Source organism: Notolepis coatsorum (assembly GCF_963971535.1).
Source record: "Notolepis coatsorum genome assembly, chromosome: 1".
NCBI classification, from domain to species: domain Eukaryota; kingdom Metazoa; phylum Chordata; class Actinopteri; order Aulopiformes; family Paralepididae; genus Notolepis; species Notolepis coatsorum.
This window is the reverse complement of record NC_140165.1, coordinates 286,770,461-286,794,011: the sequence shown is the minus strand read 5'-3', so window position 1 is coordinate 286,794,011 and position 23,551 is coordinate 286,770,461. Positions and strand designations below refer to the sequence as shown.

The following is a 23,551-nucleotide window of genomic DNA, read 5'->3' as shown; positions in this document are numbered from 1 at the left end:
CCTGCAGAACAAAGTCACAAAGGCAGCATGAAATTACACACTGTGACTATATAATCAGTGCATTCGAGGACAATGGTGCATATTGTGATGTTATAGATCGTATAGCTTTACACTCTGCTCTATTGGAACTATCCCTTTAATCCATTCTAATAATGAAAAGACTTTCACATGCACACACCCACTTGCCTGGCGGCCCTGGCCACACCCACATCCGCTCCTATATAAGCGGGGTCATGGCCACACAATCACCTCCTTCCCTACTTTCATCACAGAGAAGTTTTGTGTATACACCACTTTAGTTTAGTGCTAAAAGTAGTTAGTTAGTAAAGGAGCTGCGTTGACATTGTATCTTTGTTTTTTCTCTCTCACTATTTTTCGAGAAGATAAATCGATAATGTCGTCACCACCGGAGAGTCTAGAAGATGAAAATCATTCTGACCTCCACCAGCGCTTCGCATTGGGGCGTGCGTCGCTGAGCAATCCCCGCCGGCATTGTCTCCGGCTCTGCAGCTGGATACTATGTGTAGACACATGACTGTGTCTGTGAACAGATATCACAATCAATACAGACATTCAACAGGACTTTCTGATATGTTCCCTTGGCAGGACGAACACTAGGGGGTGCTGCGGGATAGTCAGACTGGTGGTCAGAAGAACGACGTCCAGTGTACAGGTGGAAGACACGAAGAAGCAAGGAACATGCTCTCTCTGCGCTGACCGTGGACGAGAGCAGGTGTGCGATAGCGAGCTCCCGCGAGCATCCAGCTAACAGCTAATAAAGTGGCCCAGTGACTAAGTGTAACGTTGTGTATAGTGTATAGTGTATTGTGTAAAGTGTATAGTATTGAGACGTCGCGCCGGCGAAGAGAACGGTCAACCGACCAACGTGAGAGGACGACGGAGACTCTGCAAATTAGAAGTCTAGGTTGTGAGCTCAGGTAGCCGCACCGGCTAATAGGTAACACAGTCATCGTGAGTTAGCCTGTTAGCTCAGCTCGTCGCGCGCCCCAAGCTAACCGTGAAAGCTAACCGCTTCAACCCAAGGCTTCTACTGGACGCTTCCAGCAGACCAGCAGACCACCTACTGACTACCCGCATCATCCGGTCTACAGAGACCCCTTTTATCGCCGGAGAAGCACCGACTTCATGATACATGCGTACTAAAGCCAGCCACGGCTAGACTGTTTAACGTGAACTTGACATTGTTAGTAGGCGCAGTGGCAGCGAACTTTGCTAGGCACGCGTGTTCATTAAAGGGACAACCCATGCTTTCTCCTGTTCTCTGGAATACAGCCTTTTATTTGCTCAGGCTCTCAAGGGAGTGAAAGGGCCATTGTGTTTGCGGCCACAACGGCCCCAAGCTACGACCGGGCGCTCCAACGGGGTTTTCTTTATTCTTTTCTTTCTTCTTTTATTTTAGTAGTAACTTTAATGTGCCGGCTTAGTACAGAGGTGGGCCCATGCAGGTTGTATGTACACGTTCCAGGTTACCCGCGGGGTTGAACCATGGTTGGTACTAGCGTTTGAGGTATATGTTCCAAGTTACCCACGGGTTGAACCGGGGTGGGTATTAGTATCCTGCATTGTGCTAACGCAGCACCTCCTTAAAGGGAACGTGCCCCATTTAATTAACAGTGTGAAGTATTGTGATAACATGTGTATGTAAATATCCCTTGGAAGATTACAGTAAATGAGACTGTGATAATTGGATCCACTGCGTGTGTGTGAATTAATAACGTATCCCTGTCTAACCTCTTTGCTAACCCTGTATCCCACTAGGCAGGGTAGGTACTCATTTCAGGTCTCCCCACAGAGAAAAGTATGGTACTGCTTTGGGGAGAATTACACCAACCACTACTTCCACCGGGTGTGAGGGGGTGTGGAGCGTACTAGGGGAGCGTGGGTGATTAGGGGTTACTGAGTATTGCCCTTAAGAGGCGGGAAGGACCAGTACACCAGTCCTAGGTCAGTAAATTCTAAGGCCCTATATGTCACCTTTGCTAACCTTAAGCCTAGTACCTCAACACTGCAGTCGGGGACCCGGCTGGACTTAGCTCTGCCGGGTGCCTACTATCCGGTGCCAGTAGAATAGCACCCTCACCAAGTAGGGATAATCCACCCTTCTACATATGCCTCGGGAGGCGGTCGGCTGTGTGAGAGCTGACAGTCTCCCTGGGCGGGTGATGTTTTTGCGACGCGAGCCTCAGGTGTGTCAGATGTGAGGGGACAACTGTGCAGCTTGCGTAAGGTCGGCTCCAGGCTAGAATCCCTTCATTGCCCCTCATAGCGGCGTGGAGGGGGTTCTAGTTTGATGCCCCACGATAACACAGTGCTCCTCCTCAGTGAAGTCGTAGCTTTGTTTTCCTGGGGCCGTGATTCCGAGTCTGCGGTTCAATTCCCCGGGTCTCTGAAAAACGGATACCCTCTGCCACCGCGCTGGCCCCGTTTTTCAATATGAAAACACCCGGCATGAAGGATGCGAGCTTGGTGTTTCATTATGAGAATATCTCCGAGCTCAAGTCGGCTGCAGCCCGCGTACAACGGGGCTTACTGCCGATGACACTGTGTCTGGTAAACACCGTTCTGTGAGAGGGACGTGTGTTGCCTTTTTCCCTTTTTTATTTTGGATAAAAAGAGGAAGAGACAGCGGCTGTCAGAAGTGTTGGCCTGTATCGCTATTTCTCACGTTATACAGCTTCAGTAGTAGCCGCTTAGCTTGCTACTGCGTTAGCTGGTGGCTATCGATAGCCGGTAGAAGCTAACAGCTGTTAGGCTAAGTCGTTAGCTGGCGGCTACGCTCGGCTAGAAACGTTAGCTTGATGCTATCAGTTAGCCTGGAGTTAGCTGTTAGCTTGTGCTACAACCATTGGCGCTAGCCGTGAGGAGGTAGCGGGCCCTGGCACTCTGACTACAGCATCATCTCTGGCAGAAGATGTCATCGGGCCTGCGCCATGACCGGCCGCAGGAGGGGGGCGTCGCGCCGGAGCGAGGCTCCAGCCGTCGCCGCTTCTGGCCCCGCCAGCGAGAGGCCTCGTCAACGTGGTAGACCAACCTGTGTTTGCGGCCATTTCGTCCTGCGTACGAGGTGCAGGTAAGGTGTCCGTAGGACATTGCCCCACTCTTCCTTCCTCCCCCTCCCGAATGTTTTTGGTTAATAACGATGTCTTTGTTTAACAAAACATACAGTATCAGGGCGGCAAGGCGCTCACCACTAATGCAGGAGATGCTGGGTTCGAGCCCAGCTCTCGGCGTTGCTTCCGGCTTGGCTGGTCGTTCATACTAATACAATTGGCAGTATTAGGGGGTCGGAAAGCCGGTGGGTGGGGATCGGACAGCGACTCCTACAGGTCGGTTGGTGTGCCTGTACAGCAGAATCAGGAAGTATCGGGGGAAGCGTGAGCCTCCCACGCATTACTCCTCGCTACTGAGAGATCGCGCTGTACAGGTGAAAAGATGCGACGGCTGCCTCCTCGTGTACCGGAGGGGACACGTGATGCAAGGCTTCGTCCACATTGCAACCGACCAGTGGGAGGCATGGTCTAGCAACGTTCGAGACAGGAGAGGGAAGAATTGGATAATACGAAATTGGGATGGGAGAAAAATAGAAAATGGGGAGAAAAAGTAGATAAAAAAAAAACATACAGTTTGCATTTGGAGATACGACGTGTGCTGTGTGAAAATTGTCTTGGTCGCTATTTTGTATAGCTTAGGTTCTAGCATTTGGCCAAGGCTTATGTCTTTCTCTCTACCTTAAAACAGCGTTATTTTTTACGTGAGTAAAATGAACTGGGTTTTTTTGTTGTATGATGAGAAGTATGATGTGTGTGTGTTCATGTAACGTTTAGACAACGTGGTTGAGTCCACAGCTGGAGCTGGGTTGGGTGTTAGCCTACAGAAGTTTTACATATATAGCTCTTGTACCAAGGCCTTTGGCCCCTCTCTTTGGTCTGTGTTTTTTCTTTACTTTAGGGTAAAGGTGTAAAGATTCAGGTGGCAAGTTTTGCACATGAGCCTGAGCCGTGTATAAAGCCAGTTTTTTGCACAAACAAGGTTATCGTCTGTGGCTGGCGTGCAGAATGTGAAGCTATTACCCTAACAGGTATATGCGCTTTCATGTAGCGCGCTACAACTGGTGTCATGGCTCTGCTTTGTTGTTGCATCGTATCAGGGGTGAGGGGTCATAAGGGGTGGACTAATAAGGTTAGGGAATTTGGTTGTGGAGCAGTCAAGGGGGGGGGGGGGGCCCACCGTCGAGCATCAGAGGCAGCCTACGTATGGCTGTGGCGCCAGATGAGTCACAACAGCAGGTGCGGATGGGGTGGAGGGGGGTGGGTGGGGGGGTGGGGGTAGGGGGGGGCCTCATCAATCTTATCGCTTCCAGCTAGTACAGACCGTCCCCTCTTTCCCAGAATCACACATCGCCGGCGAGTCAACTCCTCCGCGTTGACCCTGGCCTCGGTCCGTTCCACAGCAGAAAGGATAAGGAGGGTGTGGGAAGGGGGAGGGGGGGGGGGGGGGGGTGATAACAGATGCAGCTCGAGGCAGATATGCCGCATATAGTTAAAATCAGGTCAATTTTGTCTAATCATCGTCACCATCGTCGTATCCCCTATTACGGTACGGTGGCATTCTTATTTTCACGTCCCTGATTTCCGACGTGATGTCCAGTATGGCCTGTGACCGCGAAAGTTCCTCCGCATGGTTAGAAGCAAGTCTCTCAAGAATTGTCTTCAAGCATGACTGTTCGTCTACATGATAGAGTTCGCCTCTTTCCAACATGGTCTTGGAGCTCAATTGTTCATCACCGCGCAGGGTACTTAGATCAGCGATCTTCTTAAACAGTTCCATAAGGTTTTCCTTGATCCCGGCCAGATCCCTGGCCAGGGAAATCAACTTCTTCCGAATTAGCTTCAGACAGTACCAGATCCAGCAGCTGACGGTGCCCAGGCCGAGCAGCATGATAATTAGAAGATATACGTCCTCAACGTCGTTTATCTCCAGTGGGAAAAAGCATATTGCGAGCCAGGTCCCGTAAGAATTTATGGTGTATCCCGCCTGATAGCTCCCAAGAGGGCATAATGGGTCATCCGCATTCTGCTTCCTTGTAGAGAATATGCGATCAATCGCTGTAAAAGCCCAGCTTATTAGATCCATATTACGGTCAAAAGTCGAGTTGAGTTGAGGATTCTGCTGTAAAAAGAAAGAAGAAAAAGGCCAAAACGTCTGAGCGTTCTCCAGCGAGTGCAGATCTAGGCTCCGGTGAAAAACGAGCTGTAAGGGCTGGTACGGACGTCTCCAAGCGGATAAGAGAGAGGCCTTGAGGTGTTTTCTCTGGAGGAGGGAGAGGAGATAAAAATGCGACTGCTCCTGGGAAGAGAGGAAGGGGGGAGATGACGGAGTAGATCAAGACATTGGCGGAGGGGTCTCACGCCCATGAGGTGGGCCACCAGGAGCAGTGCGTTCGCGTACTGACCATCCTGGTGGCGCCCTCTGTGATATTTTGGATCGACACGAGTACCTACCCCCCTCTTAGGACTGGGGATGGCGGTGTGACTAGGACACAGGACTGGTTCTGGTTGCACCGGACCAGGTCAGTTTAACCCGTTGCCCGCCGGGGCACAGGTCTTGGTCCCCCGAAGGACTTTGTGCTTTTCCGGGGGGAAAATGCCGGGTCGGACCGGGCGTCACAGGGATTGATGTCGTGGATGTGTGTGTCATATGTATGCCACCACGAGTTGCCCTTAACAGTGACGTGCTTGGTCCATACTGTGTTGTACCTTGCGCTATGTTAGGGGGCTTGGTCCTTCTCCATTTGTTTCACCCCTCCCTCCCTGCTAGGACGGGGATGGGAGGGGGCTGTCGGGGAGGTCGTTGTCAACTCCTCTAGGCATCCCTGTGTAGGTCCCGGTCCGCCGGGCCCAGGTCCGAACTCGTTCTCGTCGACCTGTTGGCCTGGGTTAACCCTTTGAAAACTGAAACACTTGTGCTGCTTGTATAGCCTGTGTATACACGCAGTTATGTTTCTGAGTTTTCTTTGTGGGTTAAGGCAACTACCGCCTCCTGTTAAACTAAACATAGGGGGGTGGTTGGTTCCCCGGTGTGTTGGTAGCAGAGCCGACTCTCGGGTTGAGGCCGGGCCTGACCCCGTCTGCCAGAGAGTATGCCCCCGCATCTTTCATGACGTCTGCCAATTGTGTCAGCCTCTTCTTTGAACCTCGAACCCGCTGGAATTGGCGGGGTCGGGTTTGTGGAGGTTGTGACATGGTGCACAGCATACCGAACACCCCTTCCGCCGGGATACTGTTCTTGCAGTAGACCAGGGGTGCCCAACCTTTTTTGAACCAAGATCTACTTTTTAATTTGCCACCTAGCCGAGAGCTACCAGCCCAAATTTGTCCTACTCTCGGCTAAGATAAGATAAGATATTCCTTTATTGATCCCCTTGGGGAAATTCAGGCATAATATCAGCATGGGGGAAGGGGGGGGTACAGGTAGTAAAAACAACACAAGCAAACAGTGTAAACAAATGTCAATATAATTTACTATCTAACTAACTGACAAATATATTCACAGTGTCATAAGGTGCATAAGGCTAGTATTAGTAGTAATAGTATTACCCATTCAATATGCACATGACAGAAAATATTATATGCCATATAATATTTTCTGTCATGTGCATATTGAATGGGTAATACTATTACTACTAATACTAGCCTTATGCACCTTATGACACTGTGAATACTGTGAATATATTTTTCAGTATTTTTCGACTGGTTGGGCACGACTGCAGTAGACCCTTAAGCGTCTGTCTAGTCCGCAGTGCTCCAGGCACAGGTCGAGTTCTGCTCTTGGGGCCTGTTGCCTGGATTGAGGGATCAACCTCCTTGGAGGGTTATCTCCCCGGCACGCCGACTGGCCCCACAGTGTTGTGGGGGGGTAGCCTCTTGAGGAGAGTGCTTCAGAGCGGCGTGCCAAAGGGGGGAAGGGCCTTCACTTGATTTGGGCCCTGTCCGATACACTGGCGCTTACATACAAAGCTCTAAATGGACAGGGACCTAGCTACATCACCAACACTCTAATAAATTACAGGCCAGCAAGAACGCTGCGATCATCAACTGCTGGACTACTAGAGGCTCCCAGAAACAGTCAAAAAAGGATTGGTAATGCAGCCTTTATCAACTATGCCCCAAAACGATGGAATAAACGACCCCAAAACATCAGAGAAGCCAACACACTAGATATCTTCAAAAGACAGCTTAAAACCTACTTCTTTGCTCAGGCATTTAAATGAAAATTCCTATCAAATTCATGTGTCGGTTCTATGCTAATTTTATCTCGCTACCTCCTCCCTCCTCTCTGCCGACAAAAGTCACATCTCCACTCCCTAGACCGTCGAGGTCGTTCCTATCGCCAGCCCTCACTGCCTTCCTGTAACTGGTCTAGACGTGTCGATTCTACCTTCTTCAACAGACTTGACTCCCTACTCAAACTACAATATGGATCAACTAGTAAGCTGGTCATTTGCAGCGATTGATCGTATTTTTTCTTCAAGGAAGCAGAGAGCAGCTGATCCGCTGTGTCCAGTTGGGACATTTCAAGCAGGCTTTGCGATTGACAGCTGGAATAAATAGGGATCAATCTGCCTTCACTCTCTTGAGATTGAAGATGTGGAGGATTTGTACATCCTCACATTCATGTTGACCGGCATGGGAGCGATCGCTATCAGGATCTGGTTCTGTACAAGATTAATTCGGAAACACGATAACCGTATGGAGATAGCTATGGACAGACTGGAAGCCTTCCACATGGAACTTGTAAAGAGACTCGCTGCCCATCAATCCGACACTGCCCGATGCCCCCCCCCCCCCCCACTCTCAAGTGTACTGGAGCCTATGGAACTCACAAGGTCACGTCGGGGAGTCGAGACATAGCGTTCCTCCTACGCAACACCACCTACCACATCCAGACTTGGCTCGTTGCACTCGCCCCCACCCCCCCACCCCCAGCCCCTCCAGTCGCAGTCCCATCCCCCACCCCCCTCTCCTCTGCGTTGGCGCTGCTGATAACAAATGCGCATGTTGATGAATTTATGACTGTGTGCCATTATTATTACAAAATGTAATAATTGTGAAAGCCCCTTGAATATTGAATATTACTATAATGAAGAGCACTGCTCTGTTGTAATCCAAAATTGAACTATTTTATCACTGTTCTATGTTAAATACCCTGTTGTATGTCTGTTCCATTTTATAATTCTTAGACTATTTTTAAACCGAATAATTTTATTACTGAATGAAACTGTAAACAGAGAACCTATTGGGATACTAGGTCCTAATGTGAAACACTGTGATTTACCTTACCTTGCTCATGCTCGCTTATGCCTATATTTTTACTGTTGTGACGCACTTTGAACTGCAACTTCTGTATGAGTACTATACAAACAAATAAAGTATTAGGAGTGACTTTGGTAAACTGTGTACAAAAGAAAACGCAGTTTTCTCATAGACTTCAATTAATTCTGCGTTTTTTCTCTTCCTGTTTTCGCTCATGACTTATCATCTAGATCAGGGGTTCCCAAACTTTTCAGGCCGGGACCCAGAAAATAAGGCGTCAGAGAGCCGCGGCCCAATGCATATCGTCAGGCTTTTTTTTTTTTTTTTGCCTGCATGGTGACAGATTTTTTAAGCCAAATATCACTTCAATCCTATTAAGTTAGTTCAAGTTAGTTATTCATTTATATGTGCTATTTATGAGAGGGCTAACTTGTTGCAAAATAATAATGATAATAATAATAGCCTCATTAAAATACTATTGTTGCTTCGGTTGTTTTCAGCGTTTTATGTGCATAATCTGTTATTTAGTTTGAAATGTTCGTTGAAATAAGTAGATTTTTCGTTTTTGTTTATTTATTAAGTTAATATAAAACCATAGTCACATTTTAGAATACAATAGAATAGAATTTTAGAATGATGATGTGCAAAATATATCAGCATTGTTTTTTGGCGAAGTGCCCCTTTAAGTTCATTCAACAACTTGGAACCATACATTTGTTGTAGCCTATCTTATAGGACCTAGTCATCTTTTGATCAGAAATGTAGCCTATACTGCATTAAAATAACAGTCCTAATAATGTCCTACCTACTGTATGCCTACTGTAGCAGGAAATTGACTATTCAGTGTTTCCTGTTAATTTGAATGAATACATGTCCACAGGGAATATAAATCTATGGGGATTTATTTTCCTATTCAAATTTGTATGATAAAGTGCCATTAGAAATAAAGTGAGCATGAGAATTTGACTGAATCATTTCAATAAACTTAAACTTTTTTATTCCTCAGGATAAGATGTAAATATAGTGAAGTGAATGTTTCCCAATATGCCCCTTTCCCGTTAGTCTACATACGCCCCTCTTGTCATGCATGCTTACGTTACGCACAGGTCATATGAATGTACTGCCAGGTTGGGGGTACGTCATTAACACTTTGAATGCCCAGCAGGGGGCGCACATTTAGTGCTTGAATGCCCACATCTACTTCAATGTTAGCATTAATATCGCCTAATCTATGTTTTAAATTATGTGTCTAATCTGCCCGTCCCATTATCAATGACCTATTTCCAGTCAACATTGTCAAAGCAGATTGTTTTTTATCGGTTAATTTCCGTTTCATAGCATTTAGAAAACCCCTCGTTTTCACGAAATAAAAAAGAGGATTCCATGATAATCGCCCCGTACTGTAATATTCTAGAACGTTGTCATTTGTCGGCCTATTTATGAATCGTTTTCAAATAAACGCTAGATTATCGATAGTATATGTGTACGTCGCTCTTAGAGTCAAACAGCCATATCACAAAAAAAAGAAAAAGCTTATATCTCCGTGAAAACGGGTCTGATTATCCTAATACTGGTCAAATAGATTCCTTACCTGAGATCAGATGGTATCCAAATGGATTATTCCAATTCCTGATCGCCATTCCGAAAATCGATCCTTTTATTGATAATAATAATAATTATAATTTTATAATTTAGGACCTGCTCAGAGGTCATTAATCGGCATGCATGCGATGCATGTATGCGATTCGTCTCTGCGATTAACCCATCCCGTTGTCCTTCCCCCCCAAGGGCAGCCGGGAGCAGACAGGCGCAACGTGAGCCGCGCCAGGGGACCAATCCAAGTGCTCCTGTCCGTCTTCGTCAAGGACGCCACAGCGTTAGCGATCTTGTTGTTGTGCATGTTTTTCCATTGGGTTTATCTTATCGGGGGGGAAACCCTCGCGAGCACGGGGAGAACATGCAAACTCCACACAGAAAGGCCTGGGAGATACCCCACCTGGGTATACTGGCATCATGGAAACCTGGTCCCCAAGCGGGAATCGAACCCTGGACGTTCTTACCACCGCGTATACTGTACAACACATAATTCCCGCTGCTCTGAGGGTCCAGAATGAAGCTGATCGACTCCGGTCACATGCGTGAGAAGTAAAATGTGGAGTCCGGGTCTTTTTTCTCATGCCTTTTCATTGAGTCCAATCCAAAAGGGTGAATTACCATCTGGGAGACGATAGGGGGCGCTTTTTTCACATCTGAGCGCCTGGAGTGGCTGATTTACCAACGGTAGTCTCGGTTGATGAAATATGAATTCAGATCGCTAATAAAAAAAAAAAAAAAATTCTCGTTATGGGCATTCAACCCGGGGGGGGGGGCATCCAAAGTGTTAAAGCCATGGGTTCAACGCTATATCTCCATCTCCGTGATTATTGTATTATGTAGTTGTGTAATTAGACAACATACACGACAAATTGGCGACAAGATTAAAAGTACCTATGTTTTTTCACTCATGAAACCACCGAAGGAGGCCACCGGTCACGAAGGAGAGGAGATTTCCGAGAGGAAGACCCGAACTTCACTTGCATTGTAAAGTGTGGACGGCATGCTAGCTGGCTACGGACCACACGTGAGAAGAATAAGGTTCATGTGAGTCGAGTGGAAAAGTGCACAAAGCTAGTTTGACGGAAATAATCTTGGACTGAATGAAATCTTTTGTCGTTGATTGGCACTTTGGCTGCATTTGATAGCAGTATTGAAGACTGGACATGTTATATTGAAAGAGTGGAGCTTTATTGCCAGGCGAATCTAATCGGCGATGAACAAAAAGCTGTCGTTCTGTTGAGTGTGATGGGCGCAAAGACTTACGGACTGCTGCACAATTTGCTAGCACCTGTGAAGCCCGCAGAGAAGACATTCAAAGAAATTCAGGATACTCTTCAAGACCACTTGAGCCCCAAACCATTAGTAATTGCCGAGAGATTCAAGTGTCACAGGCGAAATCAGGACAAAGGGGAAAGCATATCTGAATATGTTGCAGAGCTACGCAGATTGTCAGAACACTGTGATTTCAGACTAGGCCTAAATGATGCGTTGAGGGACAGACTAGTTTGTGGTATGCATAATGAAGTTACACAGAAGAAACTACTGTCAGAGAAAGACCTTGATTATAAAAAGGCGCTCAACATAGCAATATCTATGGAAACTGCAGCAAGGGGAGCATCAGAAATACAACAAAAAGTGATAGAGTGTGAAACCAATCAAATGTCACTGAAACCAGGAAAGCAATGTTATCGTTGTGGTAAGACATCACACGATCCAGATGAATCTTGGTTCAAAGACAAAGAGTGTATCCACAGATAGCTCTTAAAACTACAAAGGTGTTGCTGAAGACTTACACCGGAGAAGGTGTGGCTCCAAACGGGAAAATGCGGGTCACAGTGAAATACAAAGACAAAACTAAGGAGCTGGACTGGACATGTATGTTATACCGAATGGGGGTCCTCCGCTTTTTGGCCGTGAGTGGCTCAGAAAAATTAAACTGGACTGGCATGCTGTTAAATCATTGTGTATGTCAGCAGGAGATGAGAAGAGCGCCACGTCTGGGAGACTGTCAAAGATACTCGCAGAGGCACATGAAGTGTTCGGAAAGGAACTGGGAACACTAAAAGGTATGAAGGCAAAGATTGAGATCGAGGAGAATGCAAGCCCGAAATTTCACAAAGCCCGGCCCGTGCCTTATGCAATCCGCCCGCAGTAGAAGCGGAGTTGAAAAGCTTGGAACAGACAGGAGTGCTGTCCAAGGTGGAGTGGAGTGAATGGGCAACACCTATAGTCCCAGTAATGAAGAAAAACACAGACACAAAGCCAGGAAGTAAAGTGCGCATTTGTGGGGACTTTAAAGTGACTGTAAATGCAGTGCTCCACACCATACAGTATCCTCTGCCTCATATAGAGGACATCTTCGCCTCCATGTGATTGATTGATTGAATTGATTGATTGAAAAGTTTATTAACAGATTGCAGAATGGGTACAGTACAGTACAGCTCAATACATACAATTGTTAAGGGGATGCAGACCAGAGAAAGACTTTCGTCTTGTTTACATCAGGGTCCCCCATTTTCAATTCATCATAACATATATGACATACATGACATACAGATAGACAGTACTGCTACATCTATACATTTATGACATATCAGATTTGCAAATACAGTACTGTTTGTGATACAAAAAGTGTCCAGAAAAAGAGTGTATATAATATACATTTGACGTAGAAACTGTACATTGGAGGAGGTTGGGTGGGTGGGGTGGGGTTGGTGGGTGGGGGCTGTACATTGGAGGGGGGGGGGGACACTGTACTCTGTACATTGGAATACTGACAAAGCCATACTTGGTAATTTACTGTACAACTGGGTTAAGACATTTGTATGGGCCAGTTTCGAATTGCAGTCTCCCGTAGGTGTTCTTTGAGAGTGTTTTTGAAAGTGGGTAGTGATTCACATTCCTTTACAGCTTTGGGTAGGGCGTTCCACATTGATGTGGCATAATTGCGAAACGTGTTTAGTCCCTTGTTTGAGCCGAATCTGGGTTTAACATGATTTGTGGAGCTCCCTCTGGTGTTGTGATCGTGGTATTCACTGACCTTTGGGAAGTATTTTGACATGTACATGGGTACCTTGGTCGCGTAGTGTATCTTGTAGACCAGGCCCATTGCAAGTTGCTGTACTCTGTCGTCTACTCTAAGCCATCCTAGGTTGTCAAAGTGGGCCGGGGTGAGGTGGGTTCTAGGAGTCAGGTCAAGCAGTAGTCTGACTAGCTTGTTTTGAGATGTTTGTAATTTGTTTTTTAGTGCCTTTGAGGTGCTTTGGTACCATGAGGTGCAAGCATAGTCGTAGTACCCTTGAATGAGTGCTCCTGCCAGAGTCTTCAGGGTATTCTTGTTTACCAGAGAGGAGATCCGGTACAAGAATCGAGTTCGTTGGTTGACTTTTTTTATTACATTGGATGCCATTTTGTCACAGGAAAGATTAGCCTCTAGGATGGAACCTAGGTAGGTAATTTCATCTTTCCTTGTGACAATATTGTCACCCACTGTAACCGAGAAGCCGTCGGTCTTGCTGAGTTTGTCATTTGAACCGAAGAGTATGGACTCTGTTTTGCCCATGTGTAATGATAGTTTGTTGTCGGCGAGCCATATGCAGATTTTGCCTAGTTCCGAGCTGAGGGCTTTTTCAACCTGTAACTTGTTCTTGGCAGAGACCAGCAGGGCTGAGTCGTCCGCAAACAGGAACAAGTTGCAGTCACAAGCTGACGACATGTTATTTGCATAAATTAGGAATAGTAGCAGTCCTAGTATGCTTCCTTGTGGAACACCACAGCTCACTGTGAGGGCGGGGGATAGGGTACCGTTTACCTCCACCATCTGTTCTCTCCCCTCCAGGTAGGATTGTATCCAGCTCACTGATAAACTATCAAAACCTATTGCTTTTAGCTTGTCAATCAGAATGGTGTGATTGACAGTGTCGAAGGCCTTTTGTAGGTCCAGCATGACCATGCCGCAGTATTTGCCCGCGTCCACCTCTTGTTTGATGTGGTCGTTCAAATAGAGAAGGCATGTGTCAGTGGAGTGGGATGTTCTGAAGCCAGATTGGAATTCGTAGATTAGATTTTTTGCCACGAGGTACTTTTCGATCTGTTCGTATACTATTTTTTCCATGACTTTCGAGATGGATGTAAGGATAGAAACAGGGCGGTAGTTGCCTGGGTCTAGTTTGCTGCCCTTTTTGTGCAGGGGTGTTACTCTCGCAATTTTGAAGTCCTTGGGGACGTGTCCCTGTTTTATGGAGAGGTTTATTATGTGTGTGATGACTGGGGTGATGGCGGCTGCTGAGTCTCTGAGGAATTTGGAGGGGATGTTGTCATGGCCAGTGGCCTTGTTCGGTTGGAGGGCGCTCAGTTTTTTGAGTACCTCATCTGCAGTTACCATTTCCAGTTTGAAGTCGTCTTTGTGGACGCCTAGGTTCTTGTAGTATGCTACTATGTGTTCTACCCCATACTGCCCTGTCAGGAGGGGAACGTTTCACAAAAATGTACCTGGCTCAAGCTTACCTTCAGATGGAGGTTGAAGACTCATCAAAGCCGTATCTGACTATCAACACACACAAAGGCCTTTACCAATACAACCGCCTTGTGTTTGGTATAGCTTCAGCCCCAGCTATCTGGACAGGACAATGGACCAAGTACTACAAGGAGTCCCAGGTACACAGTGTTACCTTGACGACATTCTTATCACCGGCAAGGATGATCAGGAGCATCTATCAAATCTGGAACAGGTGCTCACAAGGCTGCGGGAATATGGACTTCGAGCTAACCAACCAAAATGTGAGTTTTTCAAAAAGGAAATATCCTACTGCGGACACGTGATCAACAAGAACGGCCTACACAAATCTCAGGACAAGATTGAAGCTGTGCTTAAAGCACCACCACCAGAGAATGTGTCTCAGCTCCGTTCTTACCTTGGACTTGTAAACTACTACCACAAGTTTTTACCCAATCTATCAACTGTGCTGCCCTCTGAACACGCTGATTCAGGCAGGAACATACTGGAAGTGGACTGACATCTGCAAGAAGGCTTTTCAGGAGTCTAAGAGTCTCATCACGTCAGAACAGGTGCTCGCTCACTTCAATCCGTCTTTACCCATTAAGTTAGCATGTGATGCCTCACCTTACGGCATTAGAGCAGTGTTGTCACATACATTTCCAGATGGCTCAGAGAAGCCAATAGCCTTCGCCTCAAGATCATTGACTATATCATTGACACTATCATTGACTTATATGTGGTGGCCAGGAATCGATAAGCAAATCGAGGACATGGCAAAGAGCTGCCCCGGATGTCAGAAGATGCAGAATTCACCACCACAGGCTGCTCTACATCCATGGGAATGGCCATCATCACCGTGGCAACGAGTACACCTTGATTTTTCGCAGAACCATTCAAAGACTCAATGTTCTTGATCGCTGTAGATGCGCATTCAAAATGGCCGGAAGTGATAAAAATGAAGTCAACTACATCTGAGAAGACCATTTCTGTGCTGAGGACTGTGTTCGCCAGGAATGGTTTAGCACAACAGATATGCACAGATAATGGACGCCAGTTTGTTTCGGATGAATTCCAGACGTTTGTAAAGAGAAATGGAATCAAGCACTTCACATCTGCACCATACCATCCAGCCACGAATGGCTTAGCAGAAAGATTTGTGCAGACATTCAAAAAAGCAATCAAAGCGATGGATAATGAAGATCTACCGATCCAGCACAAAATCGACTAATTCCTCTTTGCATATCGCAATGCCACACACGCCACTACCAACCAGACGCCAGCGATGCTGTTTCTCAAAAGAAACCTGAGATCTCACATGGACCTTCTCAAACCAGATGTGCGACGTGACGTGGAGGATAAACAGTTCAAACATTTTAACGACAAAGAAACAAGCTTCAAAGTAGGACAGTATTCTGCATCGAACATTGTACATATGTCTAAACTGAACACTGTGACCTCTTTTTTTTTATTACTTCTAATTTTACTATGTTTTTATTTCATACTTATCTTGTCTTGCACAGTCTCTGGAGCGCAACAGTAAGAAGCATTTTGTACAAAAGTATTCTGTACTTCTGTATGACAACTATTAAAGAAACTTGAAACTTGAACATGGTCGTGTAGTGTATCTTGTAGACCAGGCCCATTGCAAGTTGCTGTACTCTGTCGTCTACTCTAAGCCATGTATGGAGTTAGTACAGGGACTACTTAACGACGTTAGTCTACATACGCCCCTCTTGTCATGCATGCTTACGTTACGCACAGGTCATATGAATGTACTACCAGGTTGGGGGTACGTCATTAAAGCCATGGGTTCAACGCTATCTCCATCTCCGTGATTTTTGTATTATGTAGTTGTGTAATTAGACAACATACACGACAATATAGAATACAAATAGTACTTATTCTGTAACCACATTTATAAAATATTCATTAAAAGACCATGGAACAGGAGAGCTTCTTGAAACTAATAATTGTAACAAAAAGAAGGTGCTCTTTGGTGTCGGCCGGGTATGGATATGGATTTGGATTTCGGAATGCGAAAAAACCAAGGCACTGGACTAATAGTGAAAAAAGATAAAATGCTATTACTGTATGTCATTGGCAAGTTAACACAGAACATGGTTAAAATGAACTCCAACACATATTGGCGTACAGCCTTCTTCAGGAAGTTCTGTGTATAATAACTTGCCAATGAAATAGGCCTTTTATGCTTTAGTTTCTTCTCATTCCTTCAATAAAATATTCATTGCTCTATATTTATGGTTTACCCATCCACAATGACTGCTGTGAAAAGGGCCTATAACTTAAGCATAACAATTCTACCTCTTTATATAGGATTACCCTGAGGGTTCATCCAGTGGGTATGGCAATTCCTCAGATGATCCGTCGTCAGAGAGTGAATTCATGAATTCACCTGTGAGGATGGCGCGACCGGCCTGCAGATGTTCCACACAGCGTTCTAGCCTCTAGTCTACAGCCTGGTGTTTCTCCTCGGCCTGGCGGGGAACGGCCTGCTCATGAAGCGCAGAGGCCCACTACGCATTATTGAGATTTATCTGCTGCATCTCACTCTGGCTGACCTCATGCTCCTATTCACCTTTCCTTTCACAGTGACGCAGACTGTCAGTGGGTGGGTGGTTGGGGGTTTCCTCTGCAAGCTAGTGAGTATGTTTAACTGTCTTAACTTGCTGTGTGGGAGTCTGCTCCTGGCCTGCATTGGGTTTGACCGCTACTTGGCCGTTGTTCACGCTATTCCAGCATGCAAGGTCGGCATCCCAGAACAGTGCACCTGACCTGTATATCACTATGGCTGGTCTGTTTGGTCTTGGTCTCTGTGACCGAGCATCCCTCACACCCATCCAATCGCGTCTGCTTCTTTAGCCGCTATGGCATCCACGCAAACAACTGGGTTTAGGCCAATCGCTTCTTAAATCACGTGTTTTGCTTTGTCTTGCCTCTGGCTGGCATGACCTACTGGGGGTCATCCCTATGTTCCCCGGGTTCTATGTTCCACGGAAAAAAAAGAAAAGGGGCTCTAAGTTCCCCGGTCTCGCCCGCTCCCGAAAAGAAAAGGGTTCTATGTTCCCGGTCCCGCAGACCGCTCGTAAGTCTATATAATTGGTATATTCTGTTATTTAATTGTTATTGTTTACTTTTCACACTAACGTTGTGCTATTTTAATTCTTATTTAATTGTTAGACTATTTAATTGTTAATTAATACAAAATTATTGTTATTTGTTTTTTATTATTTAGATCTAATTAGTTCTAATTGTCCTTATTAATATTGTGTTCCATTTTAAGGCAATAAACAGTTTTTATTTTTATTGTCTATCTGTGTTATTTCTATCTACTGTAATTCGATGACTGCTCAAAGTCTAATGCCTATAACACCAGTAGTAGTATGTACAAATATTCAATAAATACGCATATTTGGCTGTTTGGATGATGAAATAGAAGATATAATTAAGAACACATTCATTAAGAACACTGCACTCGCTATCGGCCCTCGCCTCTCTCTCGCTCTCTGCCTCAGCACCACAAAGCGCCTTTCAAATCAATCACGTTAGTTACTAGAAAGACGCTTGGTATTTCTATTTAGTAGGCAAGTATTATTTCCACATTTATGACAATGATTGTAGGTTAGACTACAGTTTGTTATGAATGTATTTTTTTTTGTGGGGAAAGTTTTTATCACTTTCAGTGCTGGCCATTAACATGGTAAAGCATGGTTAAATGCCAGCGCCCACTTCAATGATAGCGTTGTGAACGCATAATCTCTGTCTTAAATTATGGCTAGGAGTCTAATCTGCCTGTCGCTTATCAATGACTTGTTTGCAGTCAACATTGTCGAAACGGATTGTTTTTAATCGGTTCATTTCCGTTTGATAGCATTTTGAAAAGCCCTCGTTTTCAAGTAAAATATAAAGATTCCGTGATAAAAGGCATTTACTGGAATATTCTGGCATACACAAACACGTTTATGAATCGTTTTCAAATAAACGCTAGATTATCGATAGTATGTCAAGTCAAGTCAAGTCAGTTTTATTTGTATAGCACATTTCCAGGCAGCGGCAGCTGACACCAAAGTGCTTCACAAGCAAGTTGATAAAAACAAAATAGTGTGAGGCAAGGTATAAGATTAAAAGAAAGAAAAAAAAACATAGCAAAGCAATGAAAGCAACAAAAACAAAACAATATGGTGCAAGATATAGGATTAAAAACATAATAAAGCAATGAAAGTAATAAAAACTGGTAGGACACAGTAAAACAAAGAGGATAAAAGGGCCAGGGGTCTAGTGGTGGTTAAGTAGGGGGGAAGGCCAAGGAGAACAGGTAGGTTTTCAAGAGTGATTTAAAAGCCTGTACGGTCTGGGCAGTCCGTACGCTGAGGGGGAGGCTGTTCCACAGTCTAGGCGCTGCGGTGGAGAAAGCTCTGTCTCCCCTAGTCTTGAGCCTGGTTCTGGGTACCACCAATAGCATCTGGTCAGCTGATCTGAGGGATCGTGGCGGTGCAGGAGCTCGGACAGATAGGAGGGAGCCGTGCCATTTAATGATTTAAAAACATTTAGTGCTAATTTAAAATCGATCCTGAAGCTAACAGGCAGCCAGTGGAGCGAGGCCAAAACTGGGCTGATGTGTTTGTGTTTTCTTGTTTTGGTGAGGAGGCGCGCGGCTGCGTTTTGCACCAGTTGTAGGCGGCGGAGGAGGGACTTGTCGATGCCCGTGTACAGAGCATTGCAGTAGTCGAGGCGGTTGGTGACAAAGGCATGTATCACCGTCTCTAGGTTACTTTGGGAGAGGTATGCCTTTGTCTTCGCCAGGAGTCTAAGGTGGTAAAAGCTGTTTTTAACTACGGCGCTGACCTGTCTATCGAATTTAAAATTGCTGTCGAAGATGACCCCGAGGTTCCTGACAGAGGTGGAGAGGTTTGGGCCCAGGGGACCAAGTGCGTCAATGAGGGGGGGCGGGGGGGCACTATTAAAAACAATGACCTCGGTTTTCCCTTCGTTCAATGTCAGGGAGTTTTCGGACATCCAGCACTTGATTTCTGCCAGGCAGTCAAGCAGTGGTTCTATTGACGTCTTCCCTTGGGTGGGCTTTAAGGGGAGGTAAACCTGCATGTCATCGGCGAAGCAGTGGAATGAGATATTGTGTTTTGCCAAGATCTGGCCTAGGGGGAGTATGTATAGGAGGAAGAGAGTGGGACCCAATATCGAGCCTTGGGGCACCCCGCAGGTGAGGGGGGCCACAGAGGAAGTGAGATCACAGAGTTGGACAGAGAAGGTCCTATTACTCAGGTAGGACCGGAACCAGTCTAAGACGGGGCCCCTAAGGCCTACGTAATGCTCGAGGCGAGCTATAAGGATGTGGTGGTCTACCGTGTCAAAGGCGGCTGAGAGGTCAAGGAGTAATAGTAGGGATGAGTTTGTGTACTTATGCACGCTATAGAGGCGGGCTGAAATATCGATTCTCTCATTTCCTGATCGCGCACAGCACACACAGACACGCATAGGGCAAACGCTTATATCTGTGAAAATAGCTCCGATTATCCTAAGACTGGTAAAATAAATTCCTTACCTGAGATCAGATGTTATCCAAAAAGATTATTCCAATTCCTGATCGCCATTCCAAATATCGATCACGCTTATTGATTAGTGTTGGGTACTGTAAATACATAATCCACACATTTTCCGGGCCGGCGAGCACAATGGATTCTTCAGTTGGCTTGAGGGAAAAGTAAAATGAGGAAACTGGCCACCCCCCCCTTCATCAGGGTAAAGTAATGGGGTGCAGTTACACAGGGAGATATGATGGGGCGGTATCTTCCCAATTGAGCTCAGAGAGTCTGCAACACTAGCGTGAGGCTCGATTGATGAAATCTGAATTCAAATCGCCAATAATAAAAAAAAACGCTATATATCGTCGGGGGCACTCAAAGGTCGGCATGAACTAACGACAAAACACGTCCGTGGCACTCAAAGTGTTAAGGTGCGGGACCACCGCATCCCGCGGTGATGACACACACACAAACCCGTGGTGAGAAAATGTCATACCGCGACAGGCAGCCCTACAATCTACACCCTCACACAACTCGCTTTTTCGGGAGTAGCGGGGAACATAGAATCCTTTTTATATCGAGCGGGGAACATAGAACCCGTGGAATATAGACATGCTCCCACCTACTGCTACACTGCGGTGGTCATCAGAGCCTGAAGAAACGGGGTGCCATTCGATTGGCTTTGCTCAGTCACTGTTGTCTTTTGCCTCTGTTGGCTGCCCTATAACGTCACCATGCTAGTGAAGACCATGGTTTAGATGGGTGTGATCTCTTCTGAAAGCTGTAGAGGCCATGCTGGATTACAGCAAGCCCTGGCGGTGACTGAGAGCCTTGGGTTCTCACACTGCTGCCTGTGTGATTCCACGCTGAGCTCCTGCGATTGTTTTCAGAATGGGGCTGTGGGCACGTCGTTAAGACAGTCTTTCAGAGCTGAAAGCTAGGCTCGGCCGTCCACTTCTGAGGGGGTGACATCCAGTAGCATAGTCATCTGATACAATGTGTCAGGATGCAAAATACTCAAAGTGTAAAGACGTAGAGAGGGCCTCATTCATAAAATATATAACAAACTAATTTCCACTTACACTTAGATTACGAGTCCTTGGAAACGGAATCCATGCATATTTGTGTTCCAACTCAACTAAATTGTGGCAGTTACCAATTTCAAGCAATATTGATGAGGCTCATTGAGATAATTTGTGCAGTGTAGGCCTATTGGGTGCAATCTTTTTTTAAATGGTTTGCTTTTAACCAATATCTGTTTTGACTTGCTTTCCACAGACTGTTGCTGTCATGTTTGATATTGAAATTAAGTTTTCACATTTGACAGCAGCCTTCCATCAGTGTGTTTTTAAAACCTTCCCAACAAAATCAAGAGCCATCACACAATAATTGACACAAACACCATATTATAGATAGATCAGTATTATTCCTTTTTTTTTCTTTCTTTTTTTGGACTTCTATTAAAACACAGTTATACAGAACAATTGCAAACAATCACAAATTGCATCTTATATACAGCAACTATATATATTATATATTTTCCTTTGCACAACAGTTTGGTAGTTGGAGAAAAAAAATCAATGATATTAAAACAAATAGAAATTTGAGGCACTCCTCTCCCCACACCGACCTCTCCCACAACAAATACACACATCTGTGAAATATACATATTTTACACTATTTTAGAAAATGGCTTCAGGTTTCTTATTGAACCATGTGACGGTGCTTTTTAATATGTTTTTCTTCCATCAGTTGTACCCCAAAATGTGAAGGTTATAACAGATATCTTTTTCTTTCCTTAACATGTTCATCTTTTTAAACAACTGCAGGAATAACATTAATGAAAACATTTGTACATAATGAGAAAGCAACCTATTAGAAATAGGGTTTTTACAGTTTCGGGAACAAGATCAAAAGGGCATATTTGCCATCCCTCCCGGGCCGTAGCCCATGGGACTGTCCAGAGACATCCCCCGCTGTCTGAGAGACTGGGGGCCCATCATACCAGACTGTGGATGCGGGGGGCCCATCATGGGACCCTGGGGGGACATGAGTGGCCCCTGCGGGCCAAAGGGATCCCCCGGGATGGGCATGCCTCGCTGCTTGGCCTGCATCATCATAAGGTTTTGCTGTGCCATCAGATTGTGTGGGTGCTGCTGTGGGGACATCATGGCTGGGTGAGACGAGTGGTGGAGAAGGCTGTTGGCCATCATGGCTTGCTGCTGCTGCTGGTGGTGGTGCTGGAGTTGCTGCTGGGGCACCATGCCTGTCCTGCCCATCATGTGTCCAGGGGGGCACATGGGGCCCATGCCCCCACCCGCAACCATGCCTCTCGAGACCCCTTGAGGCATGCCTAAGCTTTGGCGCATTCCACCGTGCGTGGCGTGCGGGGGCAGCTGCTGTTCTGCCATCATGTTCTGTAAGTTGGCAATGTGGGGGTTTGACGAGGGGGCGCCGCTGTGCGGAGGTCCGGAAGAAGAGAGCTGCTTGAGGAGCTGTTGAGGGGTGGGCTGGTGGGACTGCTGCCCCTGGTGTGGGTTCTGCTGTGGCTCGCTCTTGGGGAAATACTGCAGGGTGCTACTGGGCTTATCAGAAGGCATGATGCGGGAAAGATCAAACTCAGGGATCCCCGTGTGAGAGTTATTTCGCATAACTTCACTCAGGACATGCCCTTCCCCCATGGGCATAGAGTAGTCCGAGGGGTGGGGGGGACGTTGGTGGGACATTCCCTTGTTGAGCAGATGCAACTGCTGAGATGACAAAACATCCTGGTTAGACTGGGAGAACTGCTGTGGCATTCCTCCCACAGGGGAGTGCATAGGTCCGTGGGACTGGGGCCGCATGCGGGGGAAAACGGCCATCTGGTTCTGAGACATGGGTGACACATCGCAGGGACCCAGTCCATCAGGTGGTCCTCCTCCCATCATGGCAGCATTCATGCCAGACATGGCCATCGGGTTCGGGGAAGACATCATCGGTCCTGAGGCGTCGTGGGACAACTGTTGCTGCCCTTGAAGCACCAGTCCCATGGGACTCTGAGGGCCACTGTGGGGGCCCATGGAGCTCTGGGAGACAAGGATCTGGGAGTTCTGGTGGTTCCCCATGAGTCCTGATGGGTGACAAGAGGTCAAGAGTACATCAGTACATACACGTAAAATATAAATTAGAGGCAGTCATATTTTCCAAAAGCACAGGTGAAATGTTTTCCCCCCCCCCTGTACCTCCAATGTTGACACCAGAAAGGAGGGGGCGATCTGGAAGCATCTCATCATCGGAGGTGGCGATGGTCTTGATTGCATCGTGGTAGAGAGGAGTGGAGCTGGGCATGGCGTACTTGGACATCTGAGACATGATGAGGGACAGAGGATTCTGGGATGGAGGGGCGTCTGGGGATGAAGTGAACGGCATGCTGGGATTCATAGAGCCTGGCTGACTGATTGGAGTGGAGTTAGAGCTCCTGGGGGGCAGTGATGGGCCTACGAGGAACAACACCACACTTGATTAGCCTGAATTCTCTACAATATGAGGACCGATTGAATTTATTTGACACTTCACCACTAAAATAT

The 23,551-nt window shown here is 46.3% G+C and overlaps 2 protein-coding genes across 3 annotated transcripts in view; one reads left to right on the top strand and one right to left on the bottom strand.

Moving 5' to 3' along the window:
- Positions 1-14,414: 14,414 nt before the first annotated feature.
- Positions 14,415-20,743, top strand: cxcr5 (chemokine (C-X-C motif) receptor 5; the record flags this gene model as incomplete). Its single annotated transcript, XM_084310325.1, is given in 6 exon segments — positions 14,415-14,585; positions 16,890-17,181; positions 17,184-17,243; positions 20,596-20,629; positions 20,631-20,673; positions 20,675-20,743. Coding segments are annotated over 6 exon segments (669 nt in total).
- Positions 20,744-21,329: 586 nt separating this feature from the next.
- bcl9l (bcl9 like) overlaps positions 21,330-23,551 on the bottom strand; it is a 58,727-nt gene continuing 56,505 nt past the window's right edge. For both annotated transcript variants that reach the window (XM_084326615.1, XM_084326616.1), the window contains 2 exons: positions 23,207-23,461; positions 21,330-23,094 (listed from right to left, as the gene is read on the bottom strand). In XM_084326615.1, the coding sequence (XP_084182741.1) occupies positions 21,896-23,094; positions 23,207-23,461 (1,454 nt within the window). In that variant the 3' untranslated portion in view covers positions 21,330-21,895. The remainder of the gene's footprint in view (positions 23,095-23,206; positions 23,462-23,551) is intronic.